Source organism: Bison bison, unplaced genomic scaffold (genome assembly GCF_000754665.1).
Source record: "Bison bison bison isolate TAMUID 2011002044 unplaced genomic scaffold, Bison_UMD1.0 scf7180017864207, whole genome shotgun sequence".
Taxonomy (NCBI): Eukaryota; Metazoa; Chordata; class Mammalia; order Artiodactyla; family Bovidae; genus Bison; species Bison bison.
In genome coordinates this window covers 668,031-693,391 of record NW_011494779.1, presented here as the reverse complement: position 1 = coordinate 693,391, position 25,361 = coordinate 668,031, and the positions used below count along the sequence as shown (strand labels likewise).

The 25,361-nt window shown below is 40.7% G+C and overlaps 1 protein-coding gene across 6 annotated transcripts in view; it reads right to left on the bottom strand.

The window, feature by feature from the left end:
• Positions 1–25,361, bottom strand: part of PLCH1 (phospholipase C, eta 1) — a 253,204-nt gene that overhangs the window by 20,362 nt on the left and 207,481 nt on the right. For all 6 annotated transcript variants that reach the window (XM_010844736.1, XM_010844734.1, XM_010844735.1 and 3 more), the window contains 6 exons: positions 22,046–22,207; positions 17,339–17,410; positions 14,209–14,300; positions 6,623–6,720; positions 1,822–2,001; positions 1,623–1,730 (listed from right to left, as the gene is read on the bottom strand). In XM_010844736.1, the coding sequence (XP_010843038.1) occupies positions 1,623–1,730; positions 1,822–2,001; positions 6,623–6,720; positions 14,209–14,300; positions 17,339–17,410; positions 22,046–22,207 (712 nt within the window). The remainder of the gene's footprint in view (positions 1–1,622; positions 1,731–1,821; positions 2,002–6,622; positions 6,721–14,208; positions 14,301–17,338; positions 17,411–22,045; positions 22,208–25,361) is intronic.

Below are 25,361 nucleotides of genomic sequence, written 5' to 3'. Positions count from 1 at the left end.
CAACTTTATCTAATGCTTTTGGAGGGTGGCGCCTGACTAATCACCTTTAGAGAAAAATAAGTTTTCTGAAGAAAGGGTCTTAAAATGTTAACAGGCCTCCGGGCCAGAAGATGATGCAAATCACCTAAACTTTTGCATATGATAAGTTTGCAGGAAGAAAGCCTGGCTTACTGCATGACTCTACCCTTCCCCCATTATCCTCTATGCATAATTTAAGGTATAAAAACTACTTTGGAAAATAAAGTGCGGGCCTTGTTCACCGAAGCTTGGTCTCCCCATGTCATTCTTTCTCTCACCTTCTGGCTGAATTATTCAGCCTCTTTTCTCCGCTGAATTTCCTCACTGAGCTATCCTTATTTCACCACTTTTTATATCCTTAATTAACGTTTAATTAAGCAATTGTGTCCTGATCCTCGCCGACGCCGTCCCCGCTTCGAATTCCCTGGATCCACCAGGGCTGGACTCCGGCAGGTAGCCATGCCCTCCTCCAGGGGATCTTCCCAACCCAGGGATTGAATCCAGGTCTCCCGCATTGCAGGCAAATTCTTCACTATCTGAACCACAAGGGAAGCCCATGAATACTAGAGTGGGTGGCCTATCCCTTCTCCCTGACCCAAGAATCGAACTGGGGTCTCCTGCATTGCAGGTAGATTCTTTACCAGCTGAGCTACAATGGAAGGCCAAACACCAGCCTACTAGGGAAGGCTACCAAATTATTAAACACTGGTGACAAGAGTTATTTACATTCCAAGTTGATACAGCCACTATGGAAGACAGTATGGTGATTCCTTAAAAAACTAGGAATAAAATTACCATATGACCCAACAAACCCAATACTGGGCATAAACACTGAAAAAACCATAACTGAAAAGGATACATGTATCCCAGTGTTCATTGCAGCACTATTTACAACAGCTAGGACATGGAAGCAACCTAGATGCCCATGGGCAGATGAATGGGTAAAGAATATGTGGTACATATATACAGTGGAATATTACTCAACCATTAAATAGGAACACATTTCAGTCAGTGCTAATGAGGTGGATGAACTTAGAGCCTATTATACAGAGTGAAGTCAGAAAGAGAAAAACAAATATATTGTGTATTAACATATATATATGGAATCTAGAAAGATGGTACTGATGAACCTATTTGTAGGGCAGCAGTGGAAATGCAGATATAGAAAGCAGACTTATGGACAGGGTAGCGGGGGCAGGAAGGACAGGGTGGGACGAACAGAAACAGGATTGTGGAAACATATGCACTAACATATGTAAAATGGGACAACCAACAGGAATTTGCTGTATAACTCAGGAAACACAAACCAGGGCTCTGTGACATCCTAGAGGGCTGGGATGGGTGGGAGGTGTGAGGGAGGGGACACATGTATACCTATGGCTGATCCGTGTTGAAGTATGGCTGGAAACCAACACAATATTGCAATTAACCTTCGATTAAAAATAAGTATTTTTTAAAAAGAGTTCTTTATTTACATTCCAATACATAATTTTTCTCGTTTTTAAAAATCATGTTGCAAAACACTGAGGCACTCTGCTTTTCCGAGTGCTCCTTCAGTAAAGGTGTCTTGCATTCAGAGGTAAGACTATGAAATCAACACACACCTTTGCACATCTGCTGGGGTTTGAGAACGTAGCCGCAATTGCCGTTTGTCTTGAATTTGGCTCGATTTAACTGCATCATTCGCCCTTCAGACTGGTAGTTCAGTGCCACTGTGCAAGTTCAAAGTTTAAGAGAATTAGGTAACATAGCAGCCTAGACTCAAGACCCACGGAGAACTGCTCCTCCCAGAGGTATACACACCTAGCTGGCAACCTGCGTTCCAGTAGGGCAGAGGGTTGAAGTTACTGGAATCGATGCGGTAGGCGGAGGGATAAATCCTCGTGAGCTGCTTTTGGTTATAAATCATGAACTGCTCTGATTTCTGCTGAACCACTTGATGTGCTCTTGTTTCACTGAAGGATAACACATTTCCTGTGGTTCCTAACACAGTTTTTAACAAAGAAAACAGAAAAGTGAGAACTGCAGCAAAGAAAATACCACTCATGAAAGATCCTGAGGCCGATTACACCAATAATAAAAGGCAGAGCAAAAGAGCGAATTCAACCGGAAGAGGCTCAGCTCCTGAGCAAGAAAGATCTATAAAATCCTACTCCCAGGACTCTTTTGCCATTTCAGATCAGAGCTTTGCATCTTGTTCAGATAACTATCTATTTTTGAATCCCATATTCTCTCAAGAGAATTCTCTTATCTCCCTACTTCATGTTGATCTGGCTAGTAGGAAGAGGGCAGAGAAGAAACATTTTCTAGGTGCCTGATTCAAACAGAATAGCTTTGCCAGAGAGCAAGACACCTATGGATAAATAAAACTATCTGTGCAACTCATTCCTGATAAAAGGGAGACAATCATGGAAGGCAGCATTTAGAAAGCACACATGTGAAACACATTAAGTGACTGCATTTGTGGCTTAAGAAAATAAAGGGAAAAGAGTAATTCCAAAATAGGAAAATTGGGTTTTAAAGTTGATTTGAATAGAATCTTAAAGCCAGTCGAAACCTGTTTGGGAGAAAGGAATAATAATGGAAAAGAATTCAAAAGAATATTATGAGGAAGTAAAAGTTTCAGAAATAACATCATTCACCTAGCCAAGTTTATAAATAATGGGGAAAAAATGGGAGGTAAAAAAAAATAAACGAGGAAGCCGATATTAAATTTTCTGCTTAGAGCATCATCAGAAAGGGATAATCTAGGACCAACGATGCTACAAGTTAGGGGGTCACGATGGAGTAAACCTCCAAATATTTAATATCCTACCCCTTTCTCCCAATTCTGTCTTTTTGTGCCACACATCTAGAATGCCCCACTCCCACTCCTTCACTAAATATTCATACCTCATCCCCAAATGACCACCCAATCTTATCGGGACCTGTTGGAAAAGACCAGCCTAGCTAGATACAGACCTAAACTTACCCAGAGTCTCATTTTCATTCCAGTGTGTACTCTGAACCCAGACTGAAGGACATGGCCCATGAACCAGAGTTGAATTACTGTTTTACTGGACCTGAACTATATCCAGACTGTACAAATTAATTTGTGCAGTCTCCCAGGGCCCCTCTGGTCCTCGGGGTTGTACAGTCTTAGATATTAAATACTGGCCAAATTGACTAGCAACTACATTCTAGAGTTGGAACTTGAAACATTCATAAATACAAATGAGAGGCAAAGAAATTAGAGAATTACAGTGTTTAATTTGATGATTTCCTACATATAGACTCCTTATTGTATATATCTTATTGACATAACTTTTTAGCAGAGATTACACATCTCAAGCATACTAAAAATGATCATACTTGTAGATGAGGAATACTTTGAACATAATAAAAGACAATATAGTCTTTTTGACAAACCACCTTCAGATGTAACAGCACTAAATTTAGTACCACTCTTTCCTCTCTCTACATAAATTAGGCACACCACATCATCAGTAAGATGACCTTGCTAACTAGGCACATGTCAATTAGTATATTAATAGAGCTGAGTTGTTTTGCATTAGGATAAGCCATGCATTCATTATCTATTACTTATTTTGTGGTGTACATACACATACACACACACAAGACAAAAATAGGTGATGTTCAAGAACTAAACAATCCTCAATATTATTTTCCACTAAGCTAATGGGATTATGATTTCCTGAGGCATGCAGTAGAAATTATATTTCTATGAACCAAATATACCTCTAACTCCATTTAAATACTTCCCAAGTTTATTTTCTAGCTGTAGGCAGTTATTGGCTTCCCGTGCAGCTCAGTCGGTAAACAATCTGCCTGCAATGCAGGAAACCTGGGTTCGATTCCTGGGTTGGGAAGATTCCCTGGAGAAGGGAATGGCAACCCACTCCAGTATTCTTGCCTGGAGAATCCCACGGACAGGGGAGCCTAGCAGGCTATAGTCCACGGGGTCGCAAGAGTTGGACACTTAGCGACTTAGCGACTTAGCGACTACACCACCACCACCGCTACCAGGCCGTTACTATAAGAATATGACATTCAGGTATCACCTCATACTGTTCAGAATGGTCATCATCAAAAAGTCTACAAATAATAAATGCTGGAGACAGTGTGGAGAAAATGGAACCTTCTACACTATTGCTGGGGATGCAAATTGTAGCAGCTACTATATTAAAAAGTGTGGAGGTTCCTTAAAAAACTAAAAATAGAACTACATAGGATCCAGCAATCCCACTCCTAGGCATATATCCAGATAACACAAAAACTCTAATTCAAAAAGGCACATGCATCTTGATGTTCATAGAAGCACTATTCACAATAGCTAAGACATGGGAGCAACTTAAATGTCCATCCACAGATGAATGGATAAAGAAGATGTGGGGGGTGTGTGTGTATGTGTGTGTATACATACATACATACATACACACACAACAGAAAAGTCAGCCATAAAAGAGAACAAAAGAATGCCATTTGCAGTAATATGGATGAACCTAAAGATTATCATACTAAGTAAAGTAAGTCAGACAAAGAAAGACAAATACTACATGATATGGTTTACATGTGGGATCTGAAGTATGACACAAATGAACTCATTTACACAATAGAAATAGACTCACAAACACAGAAAACAAACCTATGGTTACAAAAGAGGAAAGAGGAGGGATAAATTAGGAGTTTGGGATTAATATATACAACTATTAATGGAAACAGTGACAGAATTTATTTTCTTGGGCTCCAAAATCATTGCAGATGGTGACCGCAACCATGAAATTAAAAGACGCTTGTTCCTTGGGAGAAAGTGAAAGTGTTAGTCACTCAGTCAAGTCCGATTCTTTGTGACCCTTGTGGACTGTAGCCCGCTAGGCTCCTCTGTCCATGGAATTTTTCAGGCAAGAATACTGGAGTGGGTTGCCATGTCCTCCTCCAGGGGATCTTCCCAACCCAGGGATCAAACCCATGTCTCCTGCATTGCAGGCAGATTCCTTACTGTGTGAGCCACTAGGGAAGTACCTTGGAAGAAAAGCTATGACAAACCTAGACAGCATATTAAAAAGCGGAAACATTACTTTGCCAACAAAGATCCATTTAGTCAAAGCTATGGTTTTTCCAGTGGTCATGTATGGATGTGAGAGTTGGACCATAAAGAAGGCTGAATACCAAAGAATTGATGCTTTTGAACTGTGGTGTTGGAGAAGACCCTTGAGAGTCCCTTAGACTGCAAGGAGGTCAAACCAGTCAGTCCTAAAAGAAATCAGTCCTGAATATTCATTGAAAGGACTGATGCTGAAGGTTCAATACTTTGGCCATCTGATGCAAGAGCCTACTCATTAGAAAAGACCCTAATGCTGGGAAACATTGAAGGCAGGAGGAGAAGGGGATGACAGAGGACGAGATGGTTGGATGGTATCACCAACTCGATATACATGAGTTTGAGCAAGTTGCAGGAGATGGTGAAGGACAGGGAAGCCTGGTGTGCTGCAGTCCATGGAGTCACAGAGTCAGACATGACTAAGAAACTGAATAAAAACAAGAACAAAATACATACCGTAAACAACAAGGTCCTACTGTGTGGTACAAGGGACTAAATTCAACATCTTATAATAACTTATAATGGAAAAGAATCTGGAAAAAAAGAATGTTCACTTTCTCAGAAGTCTACAGGTTCTCATATTCTCATACACGAAGTTCAATTTTTCTTAATAATTATCATCTGAAGAAGGATTCAACACCAAAGGGAAGAAAATCTTTAGATAAAAAAATATATACTTGTAGAATAGGGGAAGAAAAAAGAAAGATCTGAGGAAAAATCCTGGAGGTTGTGAAGACACAAGACTCAGCACAATGTTGTTTTAGCATCACTGAGAAAATGGAAGACTCTGATGTAATTTTCACTTCCACTGAAACTACAATTATACTGAAAACCCACATGATCATAGTTTATTTTCATAAGCACTCAATAACTGGACAAAACACAAGTGAGAAGAGAAGAGGCTAAGGAGAAAGTGCAGCCAGCAGGAAGTCAAGGTAAGAAGAGTTGTGACTAGGATTTCTCAGTTCCACATATGGCAATTGATGGGTAAAAAACTGTGAAAGACACAATGCTTTTGAAATTTCTGCTCTTTTTGTTAAAATTGCAATCTGTGGGTTAAATTATTTTCATCAAGGTCAAAACTCTTAATGAGAAAATATGGGGCGTTTCAGGATATTATTTCCGCCAATTAGTTTCCTCTTTCTTCTAGTCATTCACACTTGGAATGGCCATCTGTGATCTGACCATCAAACTAGGTCAAGTCTCCATAGTTTAAACACAGGGAAGACCTTGCTCTGATCCGTCTGCCTTTTTAATAATAAAGTCCTCCTCTGCCCTGCAGGAAATGTCTCTGACCTCTAGCCAGTTAGGCAAACAAAGTGATCAATAGAGCGCTCCCTGTGAGCTAAGCATTGTTCCAGCAATCAGTTTCCTGACACTCAAGTTGGATTCTACGCAGTTCCAGCAATGTGTGCTGATGATTCGATTAACAAAAGTTTAATTAACAATTGACAAAGAAAGGTCAGGGGTGTTTATCCAGAAGTAAAAACACTCAGGCCTTACCGTCATCCACAATGTCCTGGGCTGCCACAGAGTTTGTGTACACAACCAAATCAGAGAGCTCTCGACACAGCTTCATGGTTTTCCTTCGGCGGCCCAACCTGTAAAACACACCCAGGACTCAAGACATTTTAGAGCTGGAAGAAGTTTGGGCTTTTGGTTACTCCACCTTCCCTACCTGCTCTGATGGAGCCAGGATTAGAACCTAAATGTGATTTTAGTTTAGCACCGTCTCCACCACAACACTCTACTCATGTGGCTTTATTCACTGTTCAGCCAGATTTTATCCACAGTCTCTTCTCCTGAATTTATGAATTCTGTTGTGAGGGGCTGGATTCCTACCAGTACCCAACTGTGGAGTAATACCAGAGTTTACCAGGGAATCACCCTATTTTGGCAGGAGAACCTCCCTAGACTAAAAAGCATATTATACATCTAAGAGTCCCTTGGACTGCAAGGAGATCAAACCAGTCAATCCTAAAGGAAATGAACCCTGAATATGCATTGGAAGGACTGATGCTGAAGCTGAAGCCTCAATACTCTGGCCACCTGCTGCAAAAAGCTGACTCATTGGAAAAGACCCTGATGCTGGGAAAGATTGATGGCAGGAGGAGAAGAGGGCAACAGAAGATGAAATGGTTGGATGGCATCACCAACTCAATGGACATGAGTTTGAGCAAACTCCAGGAGATAGTGAAGGACAGGAAAGCCTGGTGTATGGTAGTCCATGGGGTCACAAATAGTCAGACACGAATTAGTGACTGAACAATAATACATCTAACAAGAAATACACCAAACTTTCCATAGTCATTATCTTCTAGAGGTAAATTTATAGTGATTTTGATTTTCTTCTTTGCTTTTTCTATTAATATATTCTTCAACTTTTTTAAGACAAACATCACTTATTCTCTCTATATATCTATGCAGTATATATCCTATAAACCACTCCTAGGATTTCTTTTCCTCCACAACTTTACAAATTCTACCACTTACTCTTTGCCTCAGTAAATTCTCCACAGAATAACACATTCCCTTTACAGAAGCACTTTTCTCCTCCCAGAAAACATATAATCATTAAAAACTTCAGCCCTCACCAAATATACACAAATGGCCAATAAGAACATGACAAGAAGCTCACTAGTCATTGAGGAGATGCAAACCAAACTAAAATGAGATACTATTCATGTCTACTAGGTTGGCTATAACCAAAAGGGCAGGTAATAATGTGCATTGGCAAGGATGAGGAGAAATTGGAATGTTCACACACTACTGGAGAATTTTAAATGGCTCAATTGCTTTGCTCAATTTCAACTGCCAATAGTTTGGCAGTTCAAAAAATGAAATAGTTACCATGTGACTCAGCAATTCCACTTTTAACTATATACCCAAGAGAAATTAAAACCTATATTTACAGAAAAAACTTAGAAATGAATGTTCATAGCAGTATTATCTATAATAGCCAGAACGTAAAAACAACCTAAATATCCTTCAGCTAATGAACAAATAAAGTGCAATATATTCATACAATGGAATATTATTCAACAATAAAAATGATGAAGTACTGATACATTCTACAACACAGATGAATCTTGGAAATATTATACTAAGTGAAAGAAGTCAGACAATATGGGCCAAATATGGTAGGATTCCATTTATAGGTAATGTCCAGAAAAGGCAAATTTATAGAGACAAAAAGCAGATTAGTTGGGGGACTTTCCTAGTGGTCCAATGGTTAAGACGCTACACTCCCAAAACAGGAGGCACAAGTTTGATTCCTGGTCTTGGAACTAAGATCCCCGCATGCCACAGGGTGCAGCCAAAAAAAAAGAAGTAGATTAGTTGGTATCAGGGGCTAGGGGAAAGAGGGATGGGAAATCTCTGCTAATGGTAGAGTTTCTTTTTGTTGTGGTGAAATGTTCTGGAATTAGATAGTGATGATATAGATTTATTCACTCTGTTAATATTTATTGAGCACCTAATGGAGATAAAATAGTAAACAAATCAGACAAAAATTCTTATCATGATGATATTTATAAACATTCAACAAAAAAATTAAAGTCAAAATGTGTCAATAACGCATTTGAGAAAGAAGACATGAGCACAAACAGGAATAAAAATCAATGGGAAGAAACAGTCCATGTTCCTCCTTTACCATGTAATTAGGAAATTCTGTAGCCATAGGTGAAAAATCTGGTTTTGTGAAAGCAAATGATTATAAATGAATGTGAGGGAAGCCATGCCTAGAAAGGACAAGTAAAACCCCCAAGACACTCCATATTACAGAGAATTTCTACATACAGTTTGCTTTTTTTAATTCTTATCTAAAAATTGAGTTAGTTTATTGAAGTCCCAAAAGGCTACAGTCATAGCTGCTTGGGCCTTAGTAGCTATTACGGGCAAATTTCTAATTAATTTAAGTGAAGCATGGAACATGACTTTATTCGATAGCTTCCCTGGCTATTGGACTTCCCAGGAGGCACTAGCAGTAAAGAACCCACCTGCCAAAATAGGAGACATAAGAGATGTGGGTTTGATCCCTGTGTTGGAAGATGATTCAGAGTTGAGCCTTTGTCAAACTTATATTTGAGAACATTCACAGCAGAGGTCTCCTGGAAAGTGACTCTATTCTCTTATGTCCTTTAACTATTTATACATATTGGATTTTCTGTACCCTAAGGGTAAGGACCATACACATCTTCTTTGCCCTTACTAATTGGCTACTATCTTATATATGGACATTCTGTTGAAGTGAGGCTCAAATACAAAATTGAATTCAACATTAAGTGATTCTTTCCTACAGGACCTCTATGCCTCCAATTTTGCTTTAGTCTTTCAATAAAGCCAAGGTGTGTGCGTGGATGTGCACATGTTTGTATATCTGTCTATCTATGAAGCATATAATTTATATTCCTTTGTGAGACTTACTGTATGTATAATCTTCCAGAAAATCCTATATCAAATCATGTATCACAATTTGGGTTCTAAAACTGTGATCATTTTACTCATCCCAAATTCTACCAGCAATTATAAAGCAGGCCTCTCTGGTGACTCGGTGGTAAAGAATCCGCCTGCCAACACAGGAGACATGGGTTTGATCCCAGGGTCAGGAAGACCCCCTGGAGGAGGAAATGGCAGCTCACCCCAGTATTCTTGCCTGGAGCACCCCATGGGCAGAGGAGCCCAGTGGGCTACAATCCATGGGGTCACAAGAGTCAGACACGACTTAATGACTCAACAACAAATAATAGAGCAGCAGCTGATATTTTTCAGCACTTAGTTAATTGGGGTAGGGCTCATCAGGCTAAACAGTTGAAGTCCATTAATCCTTAGAGTGACCCTATGAAATAGATACAAATGAGGAGCCTACATAGCCCCATGTAAAAGTTGGAGGAACAAGAGTTTGAAGTCTGGCTGATTTCAGATTCCCAGCTCTTCTCATGTGCTTATCATCTGTCTTCTACTTCAATCTCCTGTAAAGCTCCTTTGTGCTAGTTCATGTGGCCCTTCTCCTCCGAAGATACATTTTACCTGACAGATGTTAGAGTTCAGATCATTTCAGTCGCTCAATTGTGTCTGACTCTTTCTGACCCATGGACTGCAGCACGTAAGGCCTCCCTGTCCATCACCAACTCCTGAAGTTTACTCAAACTCATGCCCATTGAATCGGTGATGCCATCCAATCATCTCATCCTCTGTCGTCTCCTTCTCCTCCCACCTTCAATCTTTCCCAGCATCAGGGTCTTTTCAAATGAGTCAGTTCTTCGCATCAGGTGGCCAAAGTATGGGAGTTTCAGATTCAATATCAGTCCTTCCAGTGAATATTCAGGACTGATTTCCCTTCAGATGGACTAGTTGGATCTCCTTGCTGTCCAAGGGACTCTCAAGAGTCTTCTCCAACACCACAGTTCAAAAGCATCAATTCTTCGGCACTCAGCTTTCTTTATATCCAACTGTCATATCGAGACATTACCACTGGATAAACCATAGCTTTGACTAGATGGACCTCTGTTGGCAAAGTAACGTCTCTGCTTTTTAATATGCTATCTAGGTTAGTCATAACTTTTCTTCCAAGGAGTGTCTTTTAAATTCATGGCTGCAGTCACCATCTGCAGTGATTTTGGAGCCCCAAAAGTAAAGTCTGCCACTGTTTCCACTGTTTCCCCAACTATTTGCTATGAAGTGATGGGACCAGATGCCATGATCTTTGTTTTCTGAACGTTGAGCTTTAAGCCAACTTTTTCACTCTCCTCTTTCACTTTCATCAAGAGGCTCTTTAGTTCTTCTTCACTTTCTGCCATAAGGGTGGTGTCATCTACATATCTGAGGTTATTGATATTTCTCCCGGCAATCTTGATTCCAGCTTGTGCTTCATCCAGCCTAGCGTTTCTCATTATGTACTCTGCATATAAGATAAATAAGCAGGGTGACAATATACAGCCTTGATGTACTCCTTTTCCTATTTGGAACCAGTCTGTTGTTCCATGTCCAGTTCTAACTGTTGCTTCCTGACTTGCATACAGATTTCTCAAGAGGCAGGTCAGGTGGTCTGGTATTCCCATCTCTTTCAGAATTTTCCACAGTTTATTGTGATCCACACAGTCAAAGGCTTTGGCATCGATAAAGCAGAAATAGATGTTTTTCTGGAACTCGCTTTTTCGATGATCTAGTGGATATTTGATCTCTTGTTCCTCTGCCTTTGCTAAATTCAGCTTGAACATCTGGAAGTTCACAGTTCACATAATGTTTAAACCTGGTTTGGAGAATTTTGAGCATTACTTTACTAGCGTGTGAGATGAGTGCAATTGTGCAGTCGTTTGAGCATTCTTTGGCATTGCCTTTTCTGGGGATTGGAATGAAATCTGACCTTTTCCAGTCCTGTGGCCACTGCTGAGTTTTCCAAATTTGCTGGCATATTGAGTGCAGCACTTTCACAGCATCATCTTTTAGGATTTGAAATAGCTCCACTGGAATTCCATCACCTCCACTAACTTTGTTCATAGTGATGCTTCCTAAGGCCCACTTGACTTCACATTCCAGGATGTCTGGCTCTAGGTGAGTGATCATACCATCATGAATTATCTGGATCATGAAGATCTTTTTTGTACAGTTCTTCTGTGCATTCTTGCCACCTCTTCTTAAATCTTCTTCTGTTCAGTTCAGTTCAGTCGCTCAGTCCTGTCCGGCTCTTTGCGACCCCATAAATTGGGGTCACCAACTCCCGGAGTTCACTCAAACTTACGCCCATTGAGTTGGTGATGCCATCCAGCCATCTCATCCTCTCTCGTCCCCTTTTCCTCCTGCCCCCAATCCCTCCCAACATCAGAGTCTTTTCCAATGAGCCAACTCTTCACATGAGGTGGCCAAAGTACTGGAGTTTCAGCTTTAGCATCATTCCTTCCAAAGAACACCCAGCGCTGATCTCCTTCAGAACGGACTGGTTGGATCTCCTTGCAGTCCAAGGGACTCGCAAGAGTCTACTCCAACACCACAGTTCAAAAGCATCAATTCTTCGGCGCTCAGCTTTCTTCACAGTCCAACTCTCACATCCATACATGACCACTGGAAAAACCATAACCTTGACTAGACGGACCTTTGTTGACAAAGTAATGTCTCTGCTTTTGAATATGCTATCTAGGTTGGTCATAACTTTCCTTCCAAGGAATAATCATCTTTTAATTTCATGGCTGCAGTCACCATCTCCACTGATTTTGGAGCCCAGAAAAATAAAGTCTGACACTGTTTCCACTGTCCCCATCTATTTCCCATGAAGTGATGGGACCAGATGCCATGATCTTCGTTTTCTGAATGTTGAGCTTTAAGGCCAACATTTTCACTCTCCTCTTTCACTTTCATCAAGAGGCTTTTTAGTTCCTCTTCACTTTCTGCCATAAGGGTGGTATCATCTGCATATCTGAGGTTATTATTTCTCCTGGCAATCTTGATTCCAGCTTGTGCTTCTTTCAGCCTGGCGTCTCTCATGATGTACTCTGTATATAAGTTAAATAAGCAGGGTAATAGTATACAGCCTTGACGTACTCCTTTTCCTATTTGGAACCAGTCTGTTTTTCCATGTCCAGTTCTAACTGTTGCTTCCTGACCTGCATATAGGTTTCTCAAGAGGCAGGTCAGGTGTCTGGTATTCCCATCTCTTGAAGAATTTTCCACAGTTTATTGTGACCCACACAGTCAAAGGCTTTGGCATAGTCAATAAAGCAGAAATAGGTGTTTTTCTGGAACTCTCTTGCTTTTTCGATGATCCAGCGGATATTAGCAATTTGATCTCTGGTTCCCCTGCCTTTTCTAAAACCAGCTTGAACATCCAGAAGTTCACGGTTCACCTATTGCAATCTGTCCTTTATTGAGCCCATCTTTGCATGAAATGTTCCCTTGGTATCTCTAATTTTCTTGAAGAGATCTCTAGTCTTTCCCATTCTATTGTTCTCCTCTATTTCTTTGCATTGATCACTAGAAAGGCTTTCTTATCTCTCCTTGCTATTCTTTGGAACTCTGCATTCAAATGGGTATATCTTTCCTTTTCTCCTTTGCTTTTTGTTTGTCTTCTTTTCACAGCTATTTGTAAGGCCTCCTCAGACAGCCATTTTGCTTTTTTGCATTTCTTTTTCTTGGGGACCGTCTTGCTCCCTTTCCCCTGTACAATGCCATGAACCTCTGTCCATAATTCATCCGGCACTCTACCAGGTCTAGTCCCTTAAACATATTTCTCACTTCCACTGTATAATATTAGGGATTTGATTTAGGTCATACATGCATGGTCTAGTGTTTGTCCATACTTTCTTCAATTTAAGTCTGACTTTGGCAATAAGGAGTTCATGATCTGAGCCACAGTCAGCTCCTATGGCTTGTTTTTGCTGACTGTATAGAGCTTCTCCATCTTTGGCTGCAAAGAATATAGTCAATCTGATTTCAGTGTTGACCATATGGCGATGTCCATGTGTAGAGTCTTCTCTTGTGTTATTGGAAGAGGGTGTTTGCTATGACCAGTGTGTTCTCTTGGCAAAACTCTGTTAGCCTTTGCCCTTCTTCATTCTGTACTCCAAGGCCAAATTTGCCTGTTACTCCAGGTGTTTCTTGACTTCTTACTTTTGCATTCCCGTCCCCTATAATGAAAAGGACATCTTTTTTCTTATTTTGGTGTTAGTTCTAAAAGGTCTTGTAGGTCTTCATATAACCGTTCAACTTCAGCTTCTTCAGCATTACTGGTCAGGGCATAGACTTGGATTACCGTGATACTGAATGGTTTGCTTTGGAGACGAACAGAGATCATTCTGTCATTTTTGAGACTGCATCCAAGTACTGCATTTCGGACTTTTTTGTTGACTATGAGGGCTACTCCATTTCTTCTAAGGGATTCTTGCCTGTTACAGCCAGCATTTATTAAGAGCCCACTGCGCATCAGGCTGTAAAATCCCCTACATATATTATCATCTCATATCCTGATCACATGTCCCACTGCACTGAGCCCTTTACCTTGTGATCTGATTTTCCAGATACATACAACTAACCAGCCAAGCTGATGGGGATAGAGAGGTCCTGGGAGCCTGAGTAAGAAACATGGGGAGTTTTCTTACCGGTACAGCTGGCCAGTTTCCTTGCCAGGATTCTGCTGTGCGTCCTCCTCATCATCAGTACTATAAGATTTAGACCGTGATTTTGTGGTTTTCTGCCAGAAAAATCAGAGCAAACTTAACACAAACTCATTGCATCAGGTACCTCTATAATATACAGAAAATGAAATGAACTTTAAAATATACATAGACACACAAGGACAGTAACCTGGAGGAAAAGAATTGACCAAACATTGCAGCTTGCTTTAGCAACAAGCATTTGCTGTTTAGTCACTAAGTCATGTCTGACTCATTTGGGATGCTATGGATTGTAGTCTGCCAGGCTCCTCTGTCCATGGGATTTCCCAGGCAAGAAAGCTGGAGTAGTGGCCATTTCCTACTCCAGTGGATCTTCCCAATCTAGAGATAAAATCCTCATTTCCTGTGGCTCCTGCATTGGCAGGCAGTTTCTTTACCACTGACCCATGTGGGAAGCCTAATAACAAGAGTGTCTTTGGCCAAAATTATCTTAAAATAATCAAGGCAAAACTGATGGTTTCATGCTGTAAAACTGACTTCTAAGGCACATAAAATATAGATCTTAGACTATTAGTCATGCATTAAAGGTTTCTATGAGGGGTAGAGTCAAGTTGTAATATATATTTAAATGATTGTAAGGGATAAAATGTCCTCATATAGAAAGCTCACTGTTCCTTTTGAATTACTTATAAAAGGCAGATTTTATAAAAAAAAAAAAAAGCAGTAATTTTTTAGTGAATAATTACCATTCCTGCTTTTGTTTAGTATGGACTCAAAAACTCATCTAAGTCAAACTGTTCTTTTGAGATTTTGACCCATTTTAATTTCTAGAGCAGAATGAAGATTATTACCCATGGTATTCAGGCTGAAAGACTGTAGGACTAACCTGATGTCTTTGGACAGATTAGCTGTTAGACCCAAAACCTTAGCAATGATGCAGTTTCATCCCCACAACATTGGAAATAAATCCAATATTTGGCAACACATATCTCAACAACACAAACAATGGGGAGGGACCCAACTGCAGAAAACCATGTCACCAAAAACTCAGCTTCTACAAACAAAGGTAAAACTTTTAGACAAGTATCTTGGACATCGGGAGAACATGTCTTAGAAAAGGAAAGGGATTCCATCCCCACATTACCATGGGACCAAATTGCCTTCCAGATTTCCTCATTCATAATCAACAAAAAAGCAAGCCACACTATTGCCATAAATGCACTCTACTGCACTGACAGCAAGGCGCCAATTTAGTCTGGAACCTTCTCAGGTCTTGGTTATGCCTTGAGGACAACAGTGTACCTGGAGTGGGAACCCAAGCATCTGATGAGCTCCTGTTTCAGACTGGCCTCTCACCAAGCTGATAAATCAGTTAATCTCTCAAGTTTCTTATTGTACTTTTTCTAAAGGGCAGAAAAATAACATCTATCTTAAAGGATTACTATTTTTGTGGTGGTTAAATAAGATGGCATGGAAAATTGTATAAACTTTGTATAAACTTTCAGTTTAAAATACTATTAACTTTTTAAAAAATAACCTATAAAGTCTTGAGGACATTCATTCTTATGACTTAAGACATAATAAAGTCTGATTCTGTAGTAGCTGAAGCACTCCATAAAAGCTTTACTTTGGAAAATAATTTTAATTTAAATGAGTAGTTGTAATCAAGAAATGAAATATTCTTCAATTCCATATACAGTTAGCAATTTGAAGAGTTACAAAAATAATAAATCTATTTCTCAGGTTCATTTTAAAATATAAAATGCAAAAAGCAGAAATAAGTAATAATCATCAACAACAGGTATTTGGAGAAACGATGATATATTTTCTTTATATGAAGTTTTGATACATCATCATTAGTATACCATATAATCAGTTTTCATCTTACTTTTTTAAGGTTTTGCATGTTGAACTCTTTAGAGAGATCATCTTTCAATGGCATAATTGTCCACTGTGTGAATGAATCATAATTTACTTAAGCAGTCTATATGGGAGAACATTTTTATTGTTTTCAGTTTATTATGACTATTTTGTCCAAACTTTTAATAAATTATCCTGTTGATGGGCAGGAAATTCTAGGTACAACGTTCTTTAAAGTACAAGAAATGGCCTTGGGAAAACTCATGCATAAAATTCATCACTTAATAACTGCTTTACCTTTTTATTGACGTATCATACACAGAAAAGTACAAGAACTGTAAGTGTAGAGCATGATGACTTTCCACATGTGAAACCACCCAAATGAGGAAATGAAATATTATCTGCCCCAAAATCTTCAGATTCTCCCATTTGGTCATCACCTTCTCCCCAGAAGTAACTACTATCCTGACTTTAATCCCATAGATTTTTTTTTTAGCCTATTTTTGAGGTTCATATAAATGGACTCAAACTATATGCACTCTTCTGGGTCTGGCTTCTTTTGCTCAATGTCATATTTACAAAGATCACACTACTGCATGTAGTTGTAGTTTTGTCATTCTCATTGCTGATATTCTCTTACACGAATACACCATCATTTTTATTCATTCGATCATCGATAGACATTTGAACTGTTTCCTATTTGTACTATTACAAATAAGACCCCTATAAATATCAATGCTTCAGTCTCATGACACACACCTAACAATAGAGCTGATAAGCCGCTCATGGTTCACAGAGTGGTTGAGTAGATACTGTGAGGGTGTTATTGTGGAGGGTGTATGCAGAATCTCAACATCATTCTAATTTACATTCCCCAGGGCTGATCAGGGTTTTTCCATATCAGTCACTTGAATATCTTCTATTGTGAAGCACAGTTAAGTCTTTTGCTCATTTTTTAAAAATTAGGGTGCTTTCTATTGATTTGTAGAGATATTTTAATATATTCAGGATATAAGTCCTTTGTGTGATAAGTGTAGTGAAAATATTATTTCCCAGTATGCTATTTGCTCTTTCATACTTCTGATGAACAGAAGTTCTTAAATTTCAAAGTAGTTTCACTGTCAATCTTTTCCTTTTCTGGGGTCCTGTTTAAGGAATCTACAGTTATTCCAAGGTCATGATGATATTCTCCTGTTACCTTCTCGACTCTTTAAATTAACTGAGTTATGCAAATTATCACTCTTAATTCATTTACCTTATGTTTTCCGAAGTTGGTCATGAGGGATCGTCCATGTGCTTTCTTTCCACTTTCCTTTGTATCTGGATGCTGAGTAAATAAAGCATAATACGATTGTTCGATTGTTTATCTTCTTTGTTTTTGTTTCATCCTCAATTCTGGTGGAAGGGAATGGGGCCCCTCTCTCCTTCTGCCTCCAGGTGGGCAGCAAGCAAGTGCTGCTCATTTCCTCCTGCTCTGCCCTCCACTTCCCTGCAGGTGCTGTGTCCGTCTTCAGAGAGGGGGACATGCACAGGCTAGAGGTCTGTACCCCAGGGGACAGAAAGCCACCCTGCTAAAAGGGTTTAGGCTCTTATCCAATTGCCATCCCTAAAAATATGTATTAGGTGATTCACATGATCTAGGGGGACACCTATAGGCCCTCCCTGCCTCCTAGGACTTCCAGTTGAACAGAGATCATCTCATAAAAGGGAAGAATGTGGGTGGGTGAGCAAAACCACCCCAAATCAAAAGGTCAGGGAGAGCATCTACATATATCTATAGAAACTAATTAAAGATGCAGTTCAGAAGAGGGAGGCTGGGTTGGGGAAAGAGGTAGTTCAGAAAATGCTGGAGAAGGGTGGGTAGCGGGTTTACAGGTTTATACATATTAGCTGGTTTATATGTATTGACTGCCTTTGAAGATCTATTAAAGCTGATCATTAACCCTTCAAAAACACTGGAATTAAGAAAGTAGTTCAGATGTGGCATAGAAGTAACTCTGCTCTCCAAGTTAGAAGACTCAATTCTGCCACCAAGTAGTCACAGGTCTTTGGCAAAACTCACTCTCTTGACCTCAGTTCTCTTATCTGTGAGTTGCGGGGAAGAATACACCAATTAACCTCTGAGTTCCTTTCTAGTTCTAGTAGCTCATTCCTCAGTAGGGGAACATGTCATCTATTGTCCAAAACAAGACTCTGAAGAGTAAAATGGGGCACTTTTAGTAATGACACTGGGACAACAGGTATGAAGTGGGGCTGTCCCAGGCAGGTTGAGGTATAACATCATGTATTTAACAGGCACCTACTATGCCCCAAGGACTATACCAAGTACATTACATATATTCTCTAATTCTAATATATACAACCATGCCTAGAGACAACTGTAATTAAAATCCCAGTTTTACAGATAATAAAAACTAAAGTATAGCAAAGTTAGATAACATGCCCAGAGTTGCAAAGCCAGTTGATGATAAAACAGGGATTCTGTATAGTTCTAAGTCTCCTGTCTGACTTGCTACCTCTCCCCTACTCTATATTCCCTCTTTATGTAAAAGTATATACAAATATCTCTCCCCAACTTGACCTCTCCTTGAGCATCAACACCACACCATTAATTGAATTAATGGATCAGACATCATGATAAGAACTTGACATGTATACAAGGGAGACAGCAAGCAAGAGAGGGGCAGACCCTGTTTCTCCCAGGGCTTGCACTTTAATGATGAACACAAATGATCATAACACACTTGAACAAGACTATGATGGGGAAGGTCCAGCATGCTGCCTCATGACAGAGAAGGCAGATTAAGAAGGACTTCTAAGGGCACATGTTACAAAAGCTAAAGCCAGAGATAGGTAGACATTGTCTACATGATGTGAAAAAGAAGGGTGCTGTGGCCCAGGAAAGTGTGAACACAAAGGCCAAATGCTGTAAACATGGTACCTTCCAGGAAACTAAGCGGGGTGTGTGTGTTTATATTATACACATGCATTAGTTGACCAGTCAGAGTAGGGGTTGGATCATCTTTTGGGCTATAGCTTGCAATGTGAACTTTATCCTCCAAGCTATGAACAGCTTCTGAATGGTTTACGATAGAAAAATAACATGGTCAGACACGTATTTCTGAAATATCACTACGGTAGTAGTTGTATAAATGAGAGAATGGAGGGAGTGGGACCTTGGGAGAGCTGGAAAAGTCTATTTAAGGACCTATTAAGGCTACCCAGATGACCAGAACTGGGATGTAAAAAAGGGGTGGATTCAAGGACTTAAGGTAAGCATCCTTCCTGTATATACTAAGTTCTTCCAGTGTAAAGGATGAGATTTCATTGCTATTTTATGTCAGGGATCTCCAGGAAAAAGATGGCAGAGTAGCACACTCTACTGCACTGCTGGGTGCTGATCCGGGGGGAACGAAGCTGACGTGAGTGTCGTCCTGAACCCCACAGCATGTTCTCAGGCTTGGCTTCACATATGCATATGTATCTGACACAGACAGACTTCTCTCAACAGTAACCTGTCTTTGCTTGCCCACTGAGTCAAAACCATATTTGAAAAACTAACACGACAGCAGGGTTAAAAAATCTTAACACTTTGTAGTCAGTTTAAGTCACAGGCTCCATTTACTTTATGCAAGTCTAATGCATTCTTGCAGTCACCCAGATTTAAGGGAGAGTAAAAAACAAGAAAAAGGAGGATGAGCTTTGTCCTACCATATATCTGAAATATGAAGTCCCCTGCCATCTTACTTGATGAGGAAATTACCATTAGGATCTCTTCTATAAAAGAAAGATGAACCTGTTTTGTCTCTTCACAAATCTCTAAGACCTGCTGTTGCCTTTCCAGTTGGGATGATCCAGGATGGAGCAAAGACTTCTCCAAAAGCATAAGGGGAAGTGACTGGTCCAGATTAGCCAAAGAGAGTTCACCAGGAACAAGAAGCAGAAAAATCAAGCTGGGCAAACCAAATGTGATTTAACAGACATTTGTGTGGTTGAAAATAGAGGCTGGAGGCCAGGGAGGAAGGGGTGAGGCTTACAGCTATTTACAGAAATGTTTAAGAAAACACAAAACTGTATGATAAACTGTAGGGCAGTGATGCTGTAATTGACATTCTGTTTGTCCCCCAACAATTCATTCTGCCCATCCAGCATGGAGTTTCAGAAGTGCCAGTTCCAGGGATAAGTGATCATTGGCATCAGCAAGCCAGTGTTATCCTATGCCCATGCTGATTTACTGTTCCAAGGAGAACACATACACAAGGTCACAGGGATCAGCTCAGGGGTCATCAAGTGAGCTAAGCTGCCCGTCCAGAAGTCAGTACAAATTCTGGTTTTTTGGATGAGGCATATCCACTGTTTCACTCTCTCCGGGCTTGGACCAAGAAACACATAGTTCAGGGGCCTGCTGGCAGTCACCCTGCAACCACCAGGAGAGGGGAAAACTGACAGAGGATAATGCTAATTACATGGTAGCTAGAACAGAAGACATGTCTTTGATGACCCTGCTTAGCCTCTGAATTAAGCCCACCTTGAAGGCCATTCTGCAAATGAACTTGCCACTTACCTAACCCAACATCTTTCTTCATTATTTAAGCCATTTTGAATGAGGTTTTTCTATGTTTGGAAGCAAAGCAGACCTGAGAATCAACAAGATGTTTGAATGGCTGGACTTCTGTAGGGTCTAGAAAGTAACCACCAATGCTGAGTGGTCACTCAGATCCAAGGGTAATGATCTTCCCTCTGCTGGGGCATGCTGAGCCCTGGAGGACAGACAGCAGTAGCAGGGGAGGCCTTTGCTATCAGCTTAGCCAGAGACCACATGGATCTCCTTTGAGCCAGAATAAATGCCCTCAATGTCCTGCCATGATAACATCAATAAACCCACCATCTCTTTCCCTTGCCCATTTGTACTTTATCAGGAGGAAGAATAAAAATCTCACCCAAAGCCTAAACCATTCATTCATTCAACAACTATGCATGAGGGTCATAACAAGTCCCAGGCACTAGACAAGTCAGAAAAATAATGGTTATCAAGACTGACATGGTTCCTGCCTTCATGAGATCTTATAGTCTAGTTGAGAAGATCAATATTGAACAAGTAATTGCAAATAAACTTCTTTAAAAAGAAGATACAGCAGACTACCATCAACAATATAAAAGGGATAACTAACGTAATCTAGGGGTCAAGGCAAGACTTATTCAGAATACCACATAGATGCTGGAATCTAAAAGCCTAAGTAGAAGTTAGCTAGAGTAGATGTGGGAATGGAGTGTTTCAAGTAGAGAAAACGGAAAGTGAGGAAGACCAAGGCAGTTAGATGATTGTGGCTGGTGTGACAATTGTGGATGGTGGTGTGACAGGGGAAATGGGGAGATATGAGACTGGAGAGGTAGGTGAGAATGCAATTATGTGGGTCCTTGAAAGCCCTGTTAAACAGTCTGTCATTTATCGCAAGCATAACAGGAAGCCACTGAAAAATTCTGAACAGTGGAGTGACATGATCAGATTTGCATTTTTAAAATCTTTTGCTGATTTCAGAGAGGAGGTTAGATTGAAAGAGGGCAAGAGAAGTCTAAGTGAGAGTTGACATTAGCCTGAATGAGGACATGCCATAGAGAAGAGAGGTGGACAGATACACATTTAGGAGGTGTGATCAGTAGGGCATGGAGGCCGCCTGAATGAGCCCTCAACCTCACCTGAGCACTCACCGAGGGGTGACTGCAGGGACATGGGGCTTTGTCCCAAGGATCCAGTGAAGCAGGTCTACCCCAACCCATGCCCTTTAATCTGTTATTCACTATTTCTAACATCATTTTGCAGGAGGAGACTTTCATTTTTCCCACAATATAAGGGCAGAAATGGAAGAAACTGGAGAAGCATTCCAAAAAGAGATGATCAGAAACAAAGCATGAGGTGCTTTCTTTTTCCTGTCGAGGACAAGCACAAGAGGGAATTGTATACCTGCTTCAGGTGTGCATTTAAGCCTTCATGCGTGGCCTTCAGGAGTGCCCTCACTGTGAAACTATCAGGATCTTCCTTGTCTCGAATTTGAGATTCTTTTAACAGCGACTCCAGTTTTTTCCTTATGAAAGATTCCACCTGATGCTCAGTGGTCCCATTATTCTGCAAAGAATTAAGCAATGGAAATCATGTCTCTTAAGAAACACAGAGTCACTTAGAACGCACCCTTCACTCAAACCAGCATTGCTGCTATAATTTCTCTCTCAACTACCCGTAAGGAGTTAAGCTTATTGTACCAGTTTTGTCCATCTCCCGCCAGCCCTCCACCAATCCCATAAAATAATGATGACTATGGCTGCATTCAACTTTCAGCAACCTTATAGTGTTATCATCATTTCCATTTCAGAGATGTAGAATCTGATGCTTAGAGAAATTAAATAAGTTGCTCCAGGTTACAAAGCCAGTAAGTAACTGAGGCAGGATTCAAACTCAGGTCTTTTGGAGACTAGGTTTTCTACATCTATTGGGTTGACTGAAAAGCTTGTGTGGATTTTTCCATATGATGTTCTGGAAAAATCTGAACAAACATTTTGGCCAACCCAATACACAGGTAAATTTGAGCAAGAATATGCTACTTAAATCGCTTCCTTCACTGAGGGGAAAAGAGTGCTGTAGAAATCTCTGGAAGCAAGGATTATTCTGAGATAAAATTTCTTTCCTATCTCTGCACCCCTATGTAATTGGAGGGAACTCACTATTGACCTGTGCCATGACTAGGCACTGTAATTACTTTAAGATGACAACTAACTTCAACTGTTTTGGATAAAAAAGATCTGCTTGTGTCCAGATGATAACTTGTACAATTTTTAGATGATCAAGGGACTCAGATTTCCTAGAAGTCTGCTTAGCAGCACAGCTTTTTGGTCCCTTGTTTTACCTGAAGCTAATGGCCCAAGCTCTGCCCACCTCTCCTCTCCTTCTCAGCTCCTAACCCCTCTCCCAGTGTCCAACATTATTCTGTGAACTCTTCAACCACTTGTTAGAGGCCAACCCATCCAAAGGTAAGGAATACTTCTCCACCAAAACAATTCCCCTAGTCCTCACTAAAAGTTTAAGACCCATTTTTTTCTGCTTGCAAATTTGTTACTAAGAGGTTATTATACTTAAAATACAGAACAGGCAGTTTTTCAGTAATAACATTCATTTTCACAAAATCTTGTAATGGCAAAGCAATATAAATACAAAGGGAAATTGGAGGGGAAAAAAGGCTACATCAGGAGAGGTTATTGAATTTCCCTATATTAACATCACATGTATGAATATCTTTAATATACCCAGTGAATGAGGCACTAGAGGCCCTCAGGTCCTGCAGGAGATGCAGAGATGGAAAAGAGCTGGCCCTTGACATCAGCAAAGACCGCATTAGGCTAACAAAGGCATGTCCTCAAATAACCTACCCTGGTCTGCACAGCTGCCTGCAAAAGGCACAAATGACCACACAACAGTGGTTCTGAGAAGGAACATGGCATTTTTGCCCTAGTGACCACAAAGACCTCATAGAAATGTGGGGTAGTGGTGGACTCTGTATGGCAACTAAAACTTCAATAGTGATGAAGAGATGGGCTTTCCTATCACCCATCATTCTAGTAAAGATTTTATATTAGCAAAGTGTGTTTTATGAATACAGGAACAGCTTTGTTTTGATGGAGCAGAAGTTCATGAAGGAGGGTGTGAAGTGAAAGTCGCTCAGTCGTGTCCAACTCTTTGAGACCCCATGGACTATACAGTCCGTGGAATTCTCCAGGCCAGAATACCGGAGTGGGTAGCCATTCCCTTCTCCAGGTGATCTTCCAACCCAGGAATTGAACCCAGGTCTCCTGCATTGCAGGAGGATTCTTTACTGGCTAAGCCACCAGGGAAGGCCAAGAATACTGGAGTGAGTAGCCTATCCCTTCTCCAGCAGATCTTCCCAACCCAGGAATCCAACCAGAGTCTCCTGCATTGCAGGCAGATTCTTTACCAACTGAGCTACCAAGGAAGTCCCCATGAAGGAGGGTAATGATGGATAAAACTGCAAAAGTACTTTGGGGCCAGGCTGTGGAGACACCTGAAAGCCAGTGGTCAATAGGTATGGAGTTGCTGAGAGACTCTGAGTAGACAAGTGTCTGGATCACATTGCAGAACTAATATTAACCAGGCAGCGTGTGCAGAAAGATGAAAGATAACTATAGCAGAAACCCAGGCACATCAGTTCCCACTACAAGCATTAAGGTCAATGTGCTGGTGGGGGATTTAATAAAGATGACAGAGTCTGAGAGCATTTTGCATAAAACAAACACATACTGAGCTGTTACATGCAAGATGAAAGCATTGATAAGGCACAATCCCACTGTCATAGAACTCTCAGTGTCACCGAGGAGACAGACACGTCAGTGGATAATTACATAACAGGTGCAAGTAGGGTGACAGATGTAAGGGGTTTCATGGGTGTGAGGAGGAGGGCCACTGCCCCCAGCCTTGGGAATGCAGCAGAGGCTTCCAGGGGCAGAGGACACTGGAGCCAGGTCTTAAAAGATGTGTGCACCCGTGGCTGATTCATGATGATATATGGCAGAAGCTAGCACAACATTGTAAAGAAATTATCCTCCAATAAAATTCTTTTTTTAAATGCAAAAAATAAAAAAGAAGAGTGTATTAGGTTCCTGTGGCTGCTGTAATAAATTACCTGGTAGCTTAAAGTCAAGAGATGTTTATTTTCTCACAGCATCAGAGGACAGAACTATGAAAGCAAGCTATTGTCAGGGCTACATTCAGCCTCTTATAATCTCTAAGGGGAAAATCCTTCCGTACTTCTTTCATTTTATGGTGGTGCCAAGCTTTCTTTGGCTCGTGGCAGCAGAACTCTAGCCTCTTCCTCTGTCTTCACATGGCCTTTGGTGTGTCCCCACTCCTAACATTAATAAAAGGTGGCTGCTTTCCAGTACTCTTGCCTGGAAAATCCCATGGATGGAGGAGCCTGGTGGGCTGCAGACCATGGGATGGCTGAGGGTGGGACACGACTGAGCAACTTCACTTTTACTTTTCACTCTCATGCATTGGAGAAGGAAATGGCAACCCACTCCAGTGTTCTTGCCTGGAGAATCCCAGGGACGGGGGAGCCTGGTGGGCTGCCGTCTATGGGGTCGCACAGAGTCGGACACGACTGAAGTGACTTAGCAGCAGCAGCAGCAGAGTTAATCTAGAATGATCTTATTTCTAGATTCTTAACCTAGTTACATCTACAGAGACTCTTTTTCCAATTAAGGTCATAGTCATA